Consider the following 18,181-nt stretch of genomic DNA (forward strand, 5'->3'; position numbering starts at 1 on the left):
TATTATATATGAAGAAAAAACATATTTCTTTCTTATAAGAAAAAAAAAAAAAAAAAAAAAAAAAAGATGTGGAAGAAGGAAGGAATTGGGGAATATAATGGCAATGTAGATTTGACAATTTGTTAATGCAAGGCGGGGGTTATGCCTTAAAAACCGTGTTTGGTTATACCAAAAAGGGCCACTTTGACACCATGTACACACACACACATTATATATATATATATATCCATGCTTAGACAATGGACAGTGAAATGCTCCACTTTATACACAGTTGTGCAGGACTTTCCCATTTAATTTTTGAGTATATAAATAACTTCCGCCCATATACAAAAATCATTACCATTTCAAATCTGCACACAGAATGTGCCATTCTACTACTATATTTCTCCTCATAATACATTCAATTAGAAAAATAAATAAAATACAAAATTTCCGACAAGAAAAAGATTTTCAACTTTTTGGCTTGCATTTTTTTTTTCCCTTATGAAAAAGCTTCTTATGGTTGTGGCTCCAGTCTCCATTACCCACACAAATATAAATCCGCCGTGCGACCCACCGGCCTAAGCCTCCAAAATTGGTCGCCCCCTTTGGTGCACTCGTTCTCTTCTCCCCAGTCCGAATGTCACCCTTCATTCCAATTTTCCTATAGATTTAGGGAAGATAAATACATGTGTATGTATATATATATATATAAAGAAAGAGAAATACAGAGAGAGAGAGAGAGAGAGAGAGAGAGAGAAGAGGGAGGGCCTAAAATGTGTTGTTTTCTCTAACAAACTGAAATAAATTAATAAGTGGAACAAGCTGGATCCAAGACCTACTCCTCCAAGAACCGCCTCACAATCTTCACGCTTGGCTCCAACACCTCCCTTTCCCATATCTCTCTCCATCCTTCCCTAGAACCTGTTGCTGCCATAGCTGCCCTAAATGACGCCGTCGCATCCACCTTCCGCATCACCCATCCCCCTCCCCTTAATCTCAAGATCTTCCCTATCTGCTTCTTCGCCAGCTGACACGTGTTGTCCTTGATCTCCCTAACGGCCTCCTCGTATCCTTCTCTCTCCCCACCTGCCTCTGACTTTCTCTTGTCGTTTTCCTTTTTACTCCTCTTTTCCGTTTTCGTCCCCTGCTTCGGTGGGAATCTTCGGAAGTAGCTTTCGAACTCGGGTACCCCGATCGCTTTCATCAACCCGGTTCGATTCGTTGGCTCGCCCGGATACTTCTCGTGGTCATAGAACTCGGCCAACTCTTCGAACATTCCCAAGTCAAGCATGTCGTCGACTCGAACGGAGAGGTAATCAAATAGAACCGGCAATGATACGTCGACCCAGATGAAGCAACAGTTATATCTGAGCTCGGAGCTAACCGAACCCGACCCGTGGAAGACGTTGGAGTCGGGATTGAAACGTTCAGCGACAAGCGCATGAACAAAGGAGTTGGACCCACCGGCTAGGATAGGAAACCGTTGCCGGGAGACTATGTCGCAGATAGTCAGGTCTCCGATGGAGCGGAAATCGGCGGGGGTGAACTCGCCCTTTTCGGAGTCGATCTCACCAAGGAGATGGTGGGGAATCCCTGAGCGCTCGTGCATGGGCATCTTGTTGGTGGTGATGTCTAGGCCCTTGTAGACTTGCATTTTGTCGGAGTTGATTACTTCGCCGTAGAAACGTGTGGCGAGGTCGATGGAGAGGCGGGACTTGCCGGTACCAGTGGCTCCGAGAAGAACAAGTAGCTTGTTCTTGTCCCCCGTAGGATAACGGTGGGGTTGGGTTGAGTCCATGGGGACCCATCTGGAGCAGCAGCGGCGTTGACGACTGGGAGTGGATGCTGTAATGGAGGTGAAGAAAGAGGAAGGTGGAGATTGAGAGATGATAGAATAATGATGATGATGATGAGTAATGGAGAAAAATGGGGAAGGGAGCAATGTCATAGGAAGAGAAATATATAAAAAGGAGAGATGAAGATGATGATGGTGGGTTTGGGTGAGCTGTGCGGCTGCAACCTGGGCTGCAGAGACATGTACGGAGATAGTGACAAACTGTTCGTTTCAAGGATGAGGACTGAGGAGTGTGACTACTTTATTGCCTCTTTCGTTTCGTTCCGTTTCCTGCTTGGAGGGAAAGACAATGAAATTTTCACTGTGACTTTCATGTGGGAGTGAAGGACGCCGAGGACTCTCTGCTTGTGTGTTTTTGTTTTTGGGGACTCTCCTCTCTCAATAAAACGGAGTGATGCGAGTTCTACTTGGTTTTTCTTTATATATATATATATATATATATATGTAATAAAATAATATAATATAATAATAATTATATATATAAAGTAGAAATAAGTCCTTTTATGTTAGTCACATCAGAGGCATTACTTGGGACACGCCAACTCAACAAAAATGCGTGGTGTGCTGAGCCAAGTATAAAACTACACCTCAAATTCGGTTCGCCATATCATACCTCTTTCCTGCTCTGCATCTAAAAACTTGTAACGCCGTCAAACTTCAGCTCTAACCATTTTGTTTTTGCCATATTTTAAGTTTTATTTTTGTAACTTTTTTAGTGGAATCGAAAATGCTAATTATCTTTGAATGGGGTGAATTTCATCCAATACAAGCAAAGGAATTAAGAAAGCAAGTGGTTTCCAAGTTACAAAACTCCCATCCACATTAGAACATGCCCTATGTGCCAAGATATGAGCAATTCAATTTCAAAATCCATGTAAAAACTATGCAAAAATAAACAAAACCAAAACAGAAAGTACATCATTAATCAACAAACCCACTTTCAAATTAGACATAATACCATAATAGAGCACACAAAAAATTTTCTATTCATTACCTTCAACTTAAATAAATTACGATCACAATGGTTATACCATTTGTAATTCATATAAAATTGTCTCAACTTCAATCATATCCATCAACAAGAGAGTTCTCAAAAATTTCATGGCTGCAAAATTACAATTCTATCAAATCTCCTACACACAACACCTACATCCCGTTAATCATTATCCCCAATAAATGCATTACAATTTATCTTATACATATCATAATGAGGAGACAACTATAATGTAGGAAACTAATGATATTGTTTTGCCTAGATTACCATCAATAAAGCAACAATCTTTACATGTTTCCAATTCTTCAATACTGCTTATATTATTTTGAACTAGATTAAAAGGTCTCATCCATTTTCGATGATGAATCTATATGCTTCTGCCTCACCATTTACCCTATAACATGTAAAGGAAAGTAGACAAAACTCTAGATGGGTAGAGACATTATAGTTGTACTGAGTTTATTATTCTAACTAGAGTTCTAAATAAAAAAACCTTCAAAGATACTTAATTTTCTTACTTTTGTAGTATAGAGTACGTCCTAAATAAACAATCAATATTTTCTTCATCATTCCCATACATAGGACATATTGTGTCTACAATTATCATCTTTTATAATAAGTTGCATTTTATTGAAACTATATCCCGAAGTAGCCTCCAACCAAAATATTTTACCCTAGGCAGACTAGACACACTCCAAAGCCTCTCCCGCAATGGATCATTCCCATGGGTATATGTTTGTGGCTCAAGTTATAATCTCTTATTCCACGCAAGCTTATGTGCAAATTTAACATATACATATTTAATTATCCAAATTTCTACCTTAACTTGTTAAAAAGCCTTTTAAAATTTAAAGAAATAAATATTACCTATCTTGCTTCAGTACTATTAAATAGATAGTTAATAAATTATACATTCTACATGAGTCCCTATGAAAATGTCATATTTGCAATACCATCAACATGATAGTACATAGGTTTTTAGACTAAACCCTTTCCCCAAGTTGGGAGGAAAACTATTTATCTTCCTAAATCCTTATACCTCAGTCGTCCCTGCTCTCACATGATGGACCTTACATCAATGGTTTCTTTTCCTCTAAGATACTCCTCCAAGTTTAGCTAGGTCGACACTTAAATAGTATATTCATAAACTCCATTTGGCACAATACTTAGCTTGTGACAACTGAGATAAAAGAGGGTCAGTATTATACAATGAACATCACTCTTGTTTGTGACAATTGTTTTAGGGACCATAATGTGTCCATCAGAGCTAATGAATATTTGGTTTATCCTTTTATTTTCTCAATCTGAAACTTTTAATATGTCTAGTCATATATTGATATATATAGATTTACCAACTTATTTATCTAACTCTCAGGATGTATGTAAGTTACTGAAAGTATTATGTGACTCTTACGGTTCTTATGTTTGTTAAAATTTTAAAAGAATTAAGTAATTTTATAGAGTTTAAAAATTATTTAAAAATGTCTTTGGATAATTAATTAAGAATAATTTAGTTGTATCTTTGAGTTTGCTTTTTGTACCTATAAATATTTTCTTATACTTAGCATTTGAAAGATAGAAAGGAAAAGTTTATCTTCTTATAATTTTTTTTCTCCAACACTATAGCAACCAAAAACAATAATTGGGCATCACAGTACCAAGTTTAAATGCCGCAACACACACGGATCTACCTGAATGTGATTTTTAATTACAAAAATATCTTTTTTTCGTTTTTTTTTTTAGACGTATAAATTTTTATGCAGTTAATGTTTATTCAAAATTGAGAGAAATTAATAAGGGAGAGGATTTAAGACTATAAACTGAGAGTTGCCTACAAGAGATTTCTCTGGTAATCTTGCAAGCTTCATCATCACGGTGCAATATGCAACGACAACATGATGATGCAGTCTAAATTTTGGGTGAACTTGTATAAAATATTGGTGTCTCTCTAAACTTATTTGTTTTTATGATTCTTTCTTGCTACTCTTAGAATTGAAAAACTTAATTCCTGAAATGAACGTAATAGTTCACTTGTGTCAACACGTGGGTGGGGGCCTAATCTACAATTAGAATTAACAAAATATTTTACTAATTGAGAAGTAAATAAAAATTACAACATTTGTTGTAGAAAATTGTTAGTCAAATACCCTGCCAAGAAAAATTTATGACAAATGCCACCACGTGGGGTTGAAGGGGAAACACCATTGTCATCCTTGTTAAAGAATTGTGAGTTTTCACGTTTGTTATGCGGGCCTTCCCGAATTGTTTAAATTGCTCATTATTTCTCGTCTGTTTTTTTTATTAAACTCAACCCTAAATTATAGATTAGCGAGAAACAAAACATTCCTGGTGATTGTTAGGCACTAATTTAACCAAATTAAGAAGAAATTTTGGGATTTACTATGAAATTTCGTTGAGTATTAGGTTCATAAATTTCTCAAGTGCTATAGTACATCAAATATTAATTTGCAATTAAATAATATACCTATTCAAGCAAATAAAATTAAAGGTATTAACAAGACAGTAAGCGAAACACACACCAAGCAACAGAATCTCATGGATGTTATTAACAAGAGAGTGAAATTATAAAGGTATGTGACAACTGTTTATCAAAATTCACCATATATTTTTATTATAAAGGTTCAAACAGTAATTGGCTAAAACCAAAAAATAATGTGTAACTGATGGCAAAATATTTTTGCATTTTCGATTCAGCTAAAATACACATTTTAATTCATAATATAAAAACATATATTATCTTAGAGGAATATGGAAAAGCAGATCCCAGTCGTCTACCACCCAACCATGTCCACCTGATCCATTTTATAGCTCCACCGTGACTTCCTCATGACTGACATTCTGCCATCCTCGCACCTTCGTTTCCTCTTCTGAACTGCTCTACAGATTCACAAGTGCTCAACCACTACAAAGACTCCTGTTTTTCAACTTCTTCGGCCATTCTTGCGAGGAGCTTCACTGGGGTATGCAATGACTTCAGGCTTTTCTATTCGGTGAGCCACAAAATCCCACCGCCATGATATTTCACTAGCTACGATACGGTCAAGTTCATGAGCATGAATATTTTGGACTGTACGAATTACGCACGGTGATTACATTGATGGTCTCGAAGGGCTTGAGGTAGGTGGATTGCATTTACGAGATCAAGCTCGTTTACACTCTGGCGGATAGTGGGTGGGAAATGTGTAAGCTCTCCAGTGGGACTTGTGGGTTTCGCACTGAAACTGAAGGGATGCTCTGCCTCCATTAATGCTAAGAAAGAATGCGTTAATTAAAAGCTACACTCTAAAATGTTTTGATTTCTTTCTCTTTTTTATGATTCAATTTGGAGTGACTTTTCCGTGTTTGGTTGTGTTTCAGCTGCATATGATGTTGGGGGATCTATGAGGAGGCAGCAAGCGGAGAATAATATTATTTCATGCATTTTTTTGTGCTTATCTAATTTATATTTATTTACATGATCTCAAAATTGTAGTTTGCTATTATTTTTTTCACTAACTGTGAAATTAGTTCGTATTTTTTAACTTTTAATTTATTATTCAATCTTTTTAATTATCATATATTTAGTTTATTATCGGATGAATTGATACGTAATATAACATCCATATTTACTTCTTTAAATACAATATTATAATATTTGATCATATCACTGTGATATTCTTACTCATTTTTAAAAGTGCAGAGAATTATATGAACAAAAAAAAAAATGTTCAAGAAAAAAATTGAATATTTTTAATAAGCACGAGAGAAATTTTGTTATTTTATTCAATTAAATTAAATAATATACGATATATGCACATGATTAGAGCAACCCAATGCACAACAAATTGCTATGAATTAAGAAAAATAAAAGAAAAATTATAGATGTTCAAAAAAATAAATATTTTAAAAATAAAATATTAAAGGGAAGAAAAACTTAAAAATTAAAGTTATTGTCTGCTATCTATATTAAAACTAAATTACTAAATATATTTATTGTAAATAAGTATAACAAATAAATTTTTATTATCTAAGAGATAAAGAACAATAAAATTAAAATAAAATAATATTAAAGTTATATATGTAAATTATTTAAGGATTTATTAAATATAACATGAAATGAATTAATCAAGAATAAGAAACATGTAATAGTAAATATATATATATATATATATGTAAACTGTCTATACCTTTTCTTCTAAATTTTCCAATCATATCATCTAATCTTTTAAAAATTATTGCACTATAAAATAACGTAAATAAAAATAATTTATAATTACCAAAACATGAATTAACAAACTACACTCGAAAAATTTAAAAAGAAAATGAAATGAAATAAAAGATCCACAATGTCAATGTAAGAAAGTTTGTAAAAGAAAATTTAAGATCATACATGCTTGTTTAGCACACGAAAGGTTGAGACTAATTTATCTTAACTTACATAAGAAAAATTTCTTACAATACCCACTTGGTTACGATAATTTAAGTTAATTTTTTTAAACATATATATATATATATAGAAGGCTAATATAACTGATCTTAAAACACCTCTCAATTTTCATTTAGTCTAATAAGGTATTTGATATGAAATTATAACAAATTATATCAATGAGTAACATAGCAATTTACATAGCCATACATTTTTTATAATCTATTATGTGTCATTTTCGTTAGTCAATTATTTTCATAGATAGCATGAACATATTAGAGAATTTTGTTTATATACAATTTAAGAAATAAATTCATATATTTTAACATATTTTAATATTTGAAGATAATATTATAAACACGAGACATATCAATAAGACTATATATAAATAAAACGCAAGAAGTCTTTTGCTTAAAATTGGATATATCTTAAGACTTTAGGTAAACATCATATACTATGTACTCAAATAAATAAATTAACATCTTCTAGTCAAGATATTTAAAACTTTATGATAAAAAAAATTAACTGCTAATAATCATGAATATAAATAACAAATCAGCATGGATGTGTCTAAACAATAATTTTAACAATCACAATGTCTATCATCAAACCAATTTTACCAACATGTCTCTTAGAAAGACTAGAATGAAGTCTTTTTAGTTAGTCCATAAGTAGGCATACTTTACTATAATGTTCACGTGTTTTTTTCTTTTCTTTTCTTTTTTTGTAATAAATTATTTTATCATGAAAATATTAATCTCCATATGATTGATACCTTTAATGTTAGACGTCATTAGAAGTTTTTTATTATGAATTTTTATTTTGTAATTAATAATATTATTTTTAAACTTTATAGAGAATGAGAGCTACATTTTTATTATGTGTTATAAATCTCATGAGATAAATAAAACTCAGTAATGCCACAAAATTATGCTGATTGCATTAAAAAAATAAAAAATAAAAACTTTTATTATGATTTAATTTGATTTGAACAAGTTCAATGAATAGGAAAAAGTATAATTCTCAATAATTATGGGCAGGGGCACAAACATAAGAAAATAATAATATATGGGTCAAAAACTTAATTCTGGAAGATATGGGCTGAATCGGGAAAGACCAAAATTTTAATATAATATAATATTACGCTCAAAATTTTCCAACAATTACTCGAGACTCCTGAGCTGAAAATGTGTTGGCAAAAAATATAATATTCTTCCCTGAGACAACAAAACACATTTCAAACAGGTCCCTGCCTGGAATATTATTTAAACTCAAAACAGCTCAGGGAGCATGAAAACACACTGAACCCTCTTTACTAATTGGAAATGTTGTGTGTGCATATACATATACATATACATGTATATAAAATTCACTATTAGCCAAGCTGGATTTATTAATTACTACATGCAGGTAGCTGGTTGAAGAATTAAAAAGATTAGTATTACAGTCGAGGAAAAGGGAATAATGAAAATTAGTGGGAGATCCAATAAGGAACGAAAAGAGTAGTGAAAGACAAAAAATCATCGAGAAGAGAGTTGTCTCGTCAGTCTTTCTATTCCAGAGCTTACCCATATGTATACATATATATAGAAATCATCACTAATTTTATTTGAATATTAAATATAAATAAAATATAAGAAAACATGATGTTGTTTATTAGAAAAGAAAACATAAGAATATATGATTGTTTTTTTTTATGTAGATCAAGGAAGAAGGAAGACTGTGTGTGAAGAAGGTGTCAGTGCGCGTGCAGGTTTTTCCTTTGCGCATGATCCCATAACTCCATCTTCCCAGAAAATTTTTATGTACAGAAGTATTAATTATTATTTTGGGGACACTGCGCAGTGTAGAATAGCCATGTTTATGGGGTTCCTGACTCACATACATACATACAGCTGAGTCTTGCATGATGTTTTTACAAGCACAATGAGAGCAATGTAGAGTTTCAAAACCACGTCTTGTACTACTTATTACCTAAATTACACACCAACTCTATTTTGACTCAGTTTGACCACTTCCATCCCATCTTCCTTCATTTTCAAGTTATGGTTATTTATACTAATATTAGGGTTGTGTTTCATTTCTTTTTTTAAATATTTTTTTTCCCTCATTTAGAACCTAAGAGTAACCTAGGAAAAAATTCCAAAGTTAGAAATGCAACCTTTGGCTTGCGTTGGAAGTCGAACATGACTTAAAAGATTATCTAGAGGCTATATAATATTTGAATTTCTAAATTATTTTAAAAATATATTATTTCACTATACTCTTATTTATTGTCTCTCTTTTTTTAACTTTAAAAGTAATTCATTTTAAAAAAATTGTAAATAAAATTTTACTGTCTTGTAAGATAGTTGTCACTCTGGCACACGACTCTCTTAACTAACTATTTGCCACCAATTATATTCTAATTTTGACCTTAAATATAATTAACTTTAAATGTATATTATAATGATTTTCATATATTTTAGTAAATTTTAAATTTTTTTTTATTTCACTATAGATTCTAATTAAACTCTAATAAATTTTATGTTATTCGTCTTGTTTGTATGTTACCAAATCACCTTTAAAACTTGAAGGAACAACTCAATTTATTTGTTTTTACGTTTTATGTCAATTAATATTAAAATTATGTTACTTCCATATTGAATGTAAAAATTTCAATATACTATTTAATATTATACAATTTAATTTGATTTTCTTTTTTTTTTTTTAAAAAAAGAACAAAGCGTAACAAAAATAAACCATTAGTCTTACACAATAAATTGCGATTTTGATACCTAATGCCTAAAAACACAATTCATTTAATTTTTTTTTTTTAAAGAATCAACACCAAAAAATTTTTCTTGGTGAAAACACAACCCATTTGTTCGTGCCATAATTAATATCAATAACTGAAATTATTTGTCTATAGACAAAAGGGTGATTAGCCAATGTTTGTTTGTTGCAGAAACAAAAGACATAACTTTATTGTAATAATCTTTTTACAATTTTAAAAAGTTTGATCAATAAGCATATACTATTGTGTATTATTTAATTCAGATTAAAAAATTAGACTGGACTCGATCAGTTTGATTTGAATTACCAAATAATATTAGATTTGATTTTTAGTTCAGAAATTTTTAGACTAAAATTTTTTATCTGAATTAAGTACTATTAATATTTTTTTTATATTAAAAATTAAAATATTGAATATAAAAATAATATATATGTATATGATATACATTATATAAATAAAATATTAAATATCCAAATAATACATATGCATAACTTTAACTTAGAAATTAAAAATCTAAATTTAAATAATATATTTAAAAAATTAATCTTTTAGTTAATAGTCCTCTTCGGTCAAATAATATATTTTGGATCCAATTCAATTCTTAGTTAAAAAAATTTTAATACTCACCCTTACCAAGTATTAGAGAGCTTAATATAAAAGTAGTAGTAAATCTAAATATTTATATGATGTGACACATCTTACAAGCAAACTTGAATCCTAAGTGTTGGTTGAAGTTAACCAAGGACGTTCTTAAAAGTTTTTCTTGTGTGCTGCACACGTCATATCCTAAATTTGTTCTGATTATTTTCACATTTTTTAAAAATAAATGCATACAAGTATATAATTTTCTTTTAAAATAATAATAATAATAATAAAGAACTAGTAAATTTACTAATAAATTTGGGTCCATTAATTTTGGTTTTGGAAGCCCAACTAAACATTAATAAAATTGTATTTCTCCTCAACACATTAAAGCAACGCAATCCAATCCCACCCAAGAATACAGGCTCATTTCACCGTTTCTTGAGTTTATTAAAAGTTCGTCGACGTGCAGCCAATGGAAGGGGCCGGGTCCAGAAAAGGAGATCGAGAGGTAAATCGTGAAGCCGTTGTGAACCTCCATCTCCTGCTTCTTTGCATTTTCCTCCCAAACCCATTGCAATGCGCCAGTCAATGGCCCTTCTAATCGTGCCAACACCTCCAATTACACCATCATCAAGTTCAGGAATCACTGTTCTGGCCGCACAGTTAATTTTTCTTCTCTCCCTTTCTATTTTAGCTTGGTGATTTGGATAGTTAAAATTCCATTACCTTTTGCTAGTTTTTTTTTAGCTTTTTATAAGTTTTAAGGGTCCGAAAATTTGAATTGCTTGGTGAAGAAATTGGTTAAACAATTATAATTTTCAACGTTCACAAATATCGTAAAATAAATTAACATACCCTATTGACTTGTTGGTTATTGTTATTTTTTATATGGATACCTGGTACTTGGAAGTTATGAGAATATAATGTAGGGAATTGGGGAAGGTCGATGATTGTTGCCTGGTTCAATGGTTTGGACCCATTTTAATGAATTTTGTAGACGTGTTTTCTTCTTATTTTGCAGAAGGTTCATGGATTTATATCTCAGTTCTTTTATGTTTCTTTGTTTTTCAAAAAATTATCTTCATAAGTCTCTCCACATCATAGATTTTTCATGGGTTTTAAATGCATATATCTATGTTCTGTTTATGTAGGCCCTGCATATACTTTTAATATGTTTCTCTTTATATCTCTTTCTATCACATTACTTGAAAGCAAAAGTTTTATTTTAATCAGAAACTAGTGATGTCTAGGTCTCTAAAGTTAATTTTTTGGATTATTTGGTATAACCCTGCTACCTCACCAAGCTTTTGCCGATTGTTGTCATGGGTATCATTTGTTTTGTCTGCCTTATCAAGCTCTATTAATGGTTTTTCAGTTTTATTGGCCATATTGTTATCTTTATCAGCTTTTTGTTTGGTACTCGGTTTGGGCCTTCTGTTGGAACTTTTTTCCCCTTTGTGTCGGATTACATTTTCTGTTGTTTAGGGGTCTCCTAACTGTATTTTGTGCAGAACTTATAAATATGATGAGAGTTTGTAATGCGTCTGAAGTCACTTTACTATATTTGAATTATGTATAGACCCACAACTCATTGGAAAATCAGCAGCTCACAACATCTTTTACCGCTGTCTTGCTAACAAACTTAATGCTGCCCAAGACAACCTTTGAACATGAATCTGCCCAAGAACCTAAAATGAAGACTCATCAGTAGAACCAACATAGACGTCTTTGAGGATCTAACTGACAGATTTGGAAAGCAGAACTGATGAAGCTTTTGGTTGCGAATAAATAACCAGCAGAAACTAATAGGATCAATCTTTGACAATAGCAGTAGTATATCTAGATAAAACACTTTAAGACCCTCAACTGATTCAGAAAATCGACAGCTCACCGCTGCATCTTTCCTACTTTTGTCCTGCTAGCAAACTTAAAGCTACACAAGACATTTGGAAAATCACAACAGATATGTTGCTAACCCTTTGTTGAAGAAATTTAGGCTAGATGTTGTGTTTGTATAAATTAGAGTTGACTACTTATGATTTTGGGGAAAAAATCTAGACATCATACTTGGGTTTCTTAGATATCACATCTAACTCTTAAGCATCACACAACCGGAAAATTGAGAGAATTCTCAAAATATTTTAATAACTGAACTTAATTGCCTCAAAAGAATGTGAGGTAGGATTATCTGATGAGGAACAGGCTAGAAAGGAATCAGTGAAGATTGATCTAGCAAGGAGTTTACAAATGGAGGAGATCTTGTGGAGACAAAAATCAAGAGGCATGTGGATAAAAGACAGTGATCAAAACACTAAATTTTTTCATTTTATGGTTAGTCATCATAGGAGGATCAATTATGTGGAGAAAATGGTGATTGAGGATAGAATGATGAAGGGTAATAAGCAACTTAGACAAGAGGTTAAAAGCTTTTTCTGTAGACTATATCTAGACGAGTTTAATTGGAGACCTCAACTGGATGGTATTAGTTTTCAGAGTTTGGGGTGACAGGAGTAGAGAATTGTTAGAACGAGATTTCACAGAGGAAAAAATCTATGACGGACCTATGCAATGTAACAAGGATAAAGATTCGGGACCCAATGGCTTTAATATGGGATTTATATATAAGTTCTAGCACTTAACGAAGGAAGATATTCTAGAGATTTCTAAAAAAAATTTCGAAGCAAAAATGTTTGTGAAATCTTTAAATTCTACTTTGTTAGCATTAATTCCAAAAGTGGAATGAGTTACAAATATCAAGAATTTCAGGCCTATAAGTTTAATAAGGAGTGTGTACAAGATCATTGTGAAGGTATTGACAAGACGCATAGTAAAGGTACCGGGGGAGGTCACAGGAGAATATCAGAGCGTGTTTGTGGAAGGAAGAAATAATACGAATGTTTTTTTGGTAGCAAATCAAGTTGTGTATGATCTTTTATACCATAATAGATATGGAATTCTATCCAAGCTAAAAATGGAGAGAACGTATAACCATGTTAATTGGGTTTTCATCGATTATATGTTGATGACAACAGGTTTTGGTGGGAGATGGTGCAAGTGGATTAATTCCTATATCACAATGACATCTTTCGCAGTACTATTGAAAAGGTGGACATTGACTTCCTTCAAGGCTACGAGAGGCCTTAGGCAAGGAGATCTATTAGCCCCTTTGTTCTTCATCATAGCTATGAAAGCATTGAATATGTTGATGATGATATCTAAGGAAGAGGGTCTACTCAGAGAACTTAAGGTGGAAGGAGGAGAGCAAGAGGAGGAGAGCATTCATCTCATCTTCTCCAATTACACTCTTGTTTTCTATGAACTGGACAAGAATGCTTTTGCTTGATCTAGTTTGTTTTATTGTGTTTTCAAGCAGTGTTGGACTTTAAGATTAACTTTGCAAAGTTTGAGTTGGTGAGACTGGGCGAATGAGTAAATAAAGAGAGTTTGGCTAAAGTTTTGGGATGCAAGGTTGGAAAGCTTCCAATCAAGTATTTGGGTATGACTTTGGAAGCAAAATATAAAGATGTGAGGATGTGGAACCTTATTTTGGTTAGGTTTGAAAGGAGATTGGCAAGATGGAAGAGAAATTTTTTATCTAAAAAGGGGTGTCTTACTCTAATTAAAAGTATACTGTCAAATTTATTAGTGTATTATATGTCTCTTTTAATAATTTCGGTGAGTGTTGTAAGGAAATTGAAAGCAATCCAATGCATATTTCTTTGGGATGACTAGGAAGAGAAAGTGAGATATCATTTGGTGGCGTGGGACGTTCTCAAAAGGCATTTGCATCAAGGAGTGTTAGGGTTGAGATCTATTGCTGAAATGAATCAGGCTCTTCAAGGTAAGTGGATTTGGAGGTTGTGAATGAGTGGCACTTTGTGGCATAGGGTTATTGAAGCACAGTTGGGACAAGGGGGAGGGACTATTTTCTAGAGATGTGACAAGACCGCATCGGACAGGTGTTCGAAAAAAATATGCATGGGAAGAGAGTTTTCAGCAGTGTATTAAATGGAGGGTGGGTAATGGGGAGACAACTAGTTTTTGGATGGATTCTTGGCTCAGAGAGGAAATGCTCTAGGATAGATTTCTGCAGATTTATAGTATGGTACAATTCAAGAATATTATAGTAAAGGATGCATTTAGCGTAGCAGGGGATAAGAGGGAGTAGTATGTGGAAGTTCTAAGGAATTTTTATGACTGGGAGGTGTATGATTATCAGTCCTTTTTGGGATCGTTTTCTTCTATAGCTCTGGTGGAGAGTGATGACCAGCCTATTTGGACTCTTAATCCAAATGGGTCCTTTTATGTTGGGTCATTCTATAAATATTTGATTGAGGATGATGATGTAGAGGATAAATTCATGACTCTGCCTAGAATTGCATTTCTTGTTTGGGAAGTTGGGAGTGGACATATTTTGACAATGGATATGTTAATAAGAAGAGGCAAGATTATGGTCAACAGTTGTTATCTTTGTAAGATGACAGAGGAGACTCGCGATCATATTCTCCACTGATGTCCTCTAGCGATCAAGTTATGGAATACGGTGTTGGGGATTTTGGGTGTTAATTGGGCAACGGCGGACAGTGTGAGGGATGCGTTATAGGCATTGAAGGGGGTGAGTGATAGGAAAAAACAATTGGGTCTCATTATTCTTACAATATTTTGAGTGGTGTGGAAAGAAATAAACAGAAGGGTTTTTGAAGGGGTGGAAGGAGGATTTGATAGGGTTAGGGATAGGTGGTATCAATTTTTGGGTTATCTGGTTACCTGTAACTCTTTATTCTCTATGGAGAATTTTGTTAACCTTATCAAAATCCTTATTGATATGTAATATCTTTTGCATATGGGTCGACACCCTCTTGGTGCTTATTTTTAAAGAATATAAGTTACATTTTTTTATCTTAAAAAAAAAAAAGAGTTTGGAATGAGAAATGATAGTGAGGAAGCTTCTTTTATGTTTTTAATTTTCAATTTTTATGTTAAAAAATCAAACTAGTTTTACATGCTTGATACCATGTAAAAATTTACCCAACCTGAAACAACCATATGTTCTACTTGCTTTCACGTAATAAATCTACTAACGGTGTTAATGACATTTAATAGAGAAATGTTTTCAAAGTAAAGAGACCAAAAGAGTAAAAGATTAGTATAGAAACCAATCAAATATTTAAAAATAACATGGAACCAACTTAGTCTTTAGATCTAAAATTATGTGTATCCCTCCTTAATAAAAGTATTAACACTAATAAGATTTGGAAAAAGAAACAAACAATAATAACCTAAGTAAATTACTATTATGTCTATAGGCCATAACAAGCTAAGAGGAATACCACGCCCAGTTATTGTTGGTCCTTCTGGCAAACGCGAGCCTGAATTTGAAAATCCAAAACAAGCGTCCGCAAGCAACCATGCCTGAAAATCAGAGGCTGGGAACCTGGACTATGCTCCAAGACAGGCAAGTCTTCTCAGACCACTAGAAAAGGCACGTCCTCAAACATTATCTATTATATTTATTTCTGTTTTCTGCAAACCTCTTTCTGATTTAGGTTATCCTTTGTAACCTTTGGTTCTCATCTGTCTCATAGTTTTTCTATATTTGTCTTGATGATATCTTTTCTTGGATGCGTGCTTTGAATAAAGTTTTAGGAATTGGTTATTTGGGATATACGGGTCATAATTATATGATGATAAAGGTGAAGGTTATTGCTCTATGGGTAATAGATGTGCTTTTATCCAAGCTATTCAGTGGCAATCTCCAAAAGTTTTTCATTTTACAGTATAAAACTTTAATTTATCTTGGACATTTGGTGATTCTAGATACATATTGTTCACTAGAATGCAGATATTTACAGTGAATAACAAATGAACCTCAAGTACTTAGAAACAAGTGATAGGGAAACCTCGTACTTTTCTGGGGCCTTTCTCGAGTGTTTTTTAGAAAGATTTCAGATTGGAGTTATCTTCTCCAATATTTCAATACAAATACACTCTGCCAAAGTTGGAGACCCTGCAATTCAAGAGGTTTCTATAACGATGATGCCAGGGAGCAACAATAGACATTTATAATAATTGGGGTTTCAAATTGAGAACTTTAATTCAAATAATCGAATCAATTACAGATCCAACGGTAAAACATTAGCAGAAAAACAATTTAGACAGTTGTATAGGAAAAGATTGAGAGGGGAGAAATAAGAACCTGGATTGAGATTGTAAAAAATAACAAATGGAATATAACCCGATGTTGTTCCTCTCTCTGTATCTTGGTAGTTTGTTTTGCAATATCTCTCTCTATGAATCGTAGTGTATCACTGGTATTAGAGCCGGTCTAGTCTTCGGAGAACCTTGGACAATACTTGAGCCCAAGAATGTAAGAAGATTGGATCATGATATGGGAAAGCAATGATACCACAAACATGGAAAAAATGAAGAAAAGAAGACACAACAAATTAAACAAGTAGGAGGGATTCTTTATTTATTTATTTATTCCTGGTAATGGAGCTCCTTGTTGGAAAGAAACTGAAAGGAAAAGTCAAAATCCTCCTTTCTCAACTTGAACAGTTTAACACTCAGAACTTGAACTTTGACATTAAATAGCTGTTTTTTTTTTTTTTTTTTTAATTAAAAATTAGAATGCGTTCCATGAGACTTTTATAACTAATTTTAATTGTAAAAATAGTTTATGATTTTAGACTTTTTCTTTTTGGAAAAATAGTTCTAATCTTTTGAATTTTTTGTAATTAAGTTATTGACTATTCGACTATATTATCACCGTATATACAGCAATAATGTGAATTAATACGATAAATTTAAAATTCTCTTATAATTTAAAATCTTTTAAATACTTGTTCAAATTTCTATAAATTTAATTTGTGTGGAAAATAATACGTACTTGAAAGAAAAAAAATAAATGTGAGGGTGTGAATTTTAGCAATTAAATTATTCACAGTGTTAAAAAGATTTAAAAAATGAACAAAGTGATATGATGATTTATCAATAAAAAATTAAAGGTCAAAACAAAACATTGAGGGCAGCATAATTATTCCTCAGTTTCAAGCAAATTCCAAGTTTACATTACATTGTGATGATGTTTAATGGGAAAATAAATCTATTTTGGTTTTATTTAAATTGTACGTATGCTTTTTTAAGCTCTCAATGTAGATGGCAATGTTATGCAAGAGACGGTTCAACAATCCCGCAGCAGTAAGATGGCTTAACTCAGTTTACTCTCATTAGTATTATTCATTTTTAAATCGTATAATAAATAACCTCAAACTTCAAAATTTTATAGTATCATATATATATATATATATATATATGGGATTGATAAATAAATAATATTTTTTTAGCTCTAATCTCTCATGTCATACTTGAGATATTAAATTTTTATTAAAGTTACGTAATTTATTTAAAATATTATATCTTAATGTTAATCTTTTTATTTATACGATGATATTATTCTTTTTTATTATTTAAATTAATCTATTTTTATAAAATAAAAACTCTGATAAAAAAATATTTTTATTTTATTTTACCAAAACTCTGGCCATATTGTTGTCAAATTTA

General features: G+C 32.2%; 1 protein-coding gene and 2 long non-coding RNA genes across 3 annotated transcripts; 1 reads left to right on the forward strand and 2 right to left on the reverse strand.

The window, feature by feature from the left end:
• Window positions 1–291: 291 nt before the first annotated feature.
• Window positions 292–2,196, reverse strand: LOC110824206 (adenylate isopentenyltransferase-like). The gene has a single exon (XM_022054778.2). It carries the CDS (start codon window positions 1,928–1,930, stop codon window positions 818–820), a length of 1,113 nt encoding a protein of 370 aa, XP_021910470.1. The 5' UTR covers window positions 1,931–2,196; the 3' UTR covers window positions 292–817.
• An 8,814-nt stretch (window positions 2,197–11,010) lies between these two features.
• On the forward strand, window positions 11,011–16,283 carry LOC148268750 (uncharacterized). The gene is made up of 2 exons (XR_015816951.1): window positions 11,011–11,280; window positions 15,925–16,283. It is a non-coding gene; the product is annotated as an uncharacterized LOC148268750 (long non-coding RNA).
• LOC110824253 (uncharacterized) lies at window positions 12,158–17,378 on the reverse strand. The gene is made up of 2 exons (XR_002541518.2): window positions 16,815–17,378; window positions 12,158–16,625 (listed from the first exon to the last, which is right to left on the reverse strand). It is a non-coding gene; the product is annotated as an uncharacterized LOC110824253 (long non-coding RNA).
• Window positions 17,379–18,181: the final 803 nt, after the last annotated feature.

Source organism: Carica papaya, chromosome 2, assembly GCF_054855325.1.
Source record: "Carica papaya isolate Zhongbai chromosome 2, ASM5485532v1, whole genome shotgun sequence".
In the NCBI taxonomy this organism is placed as follows: Eukaryota; Viridiplantae; Streptophyta; class Magnoliopsida; order Brassicales; family Caricaceae; genus Carica; species Carica papaya.

What these genes read in the sequence shown, in the direction of transcription:
- LOC110824206 (XM_022054778.2), bottom strand. Translation starts at nt 1,930, where the DNA reads ATGACATTGCTCCCTTCCCCATTTTTCTCCATTACTCATCATCATCAT.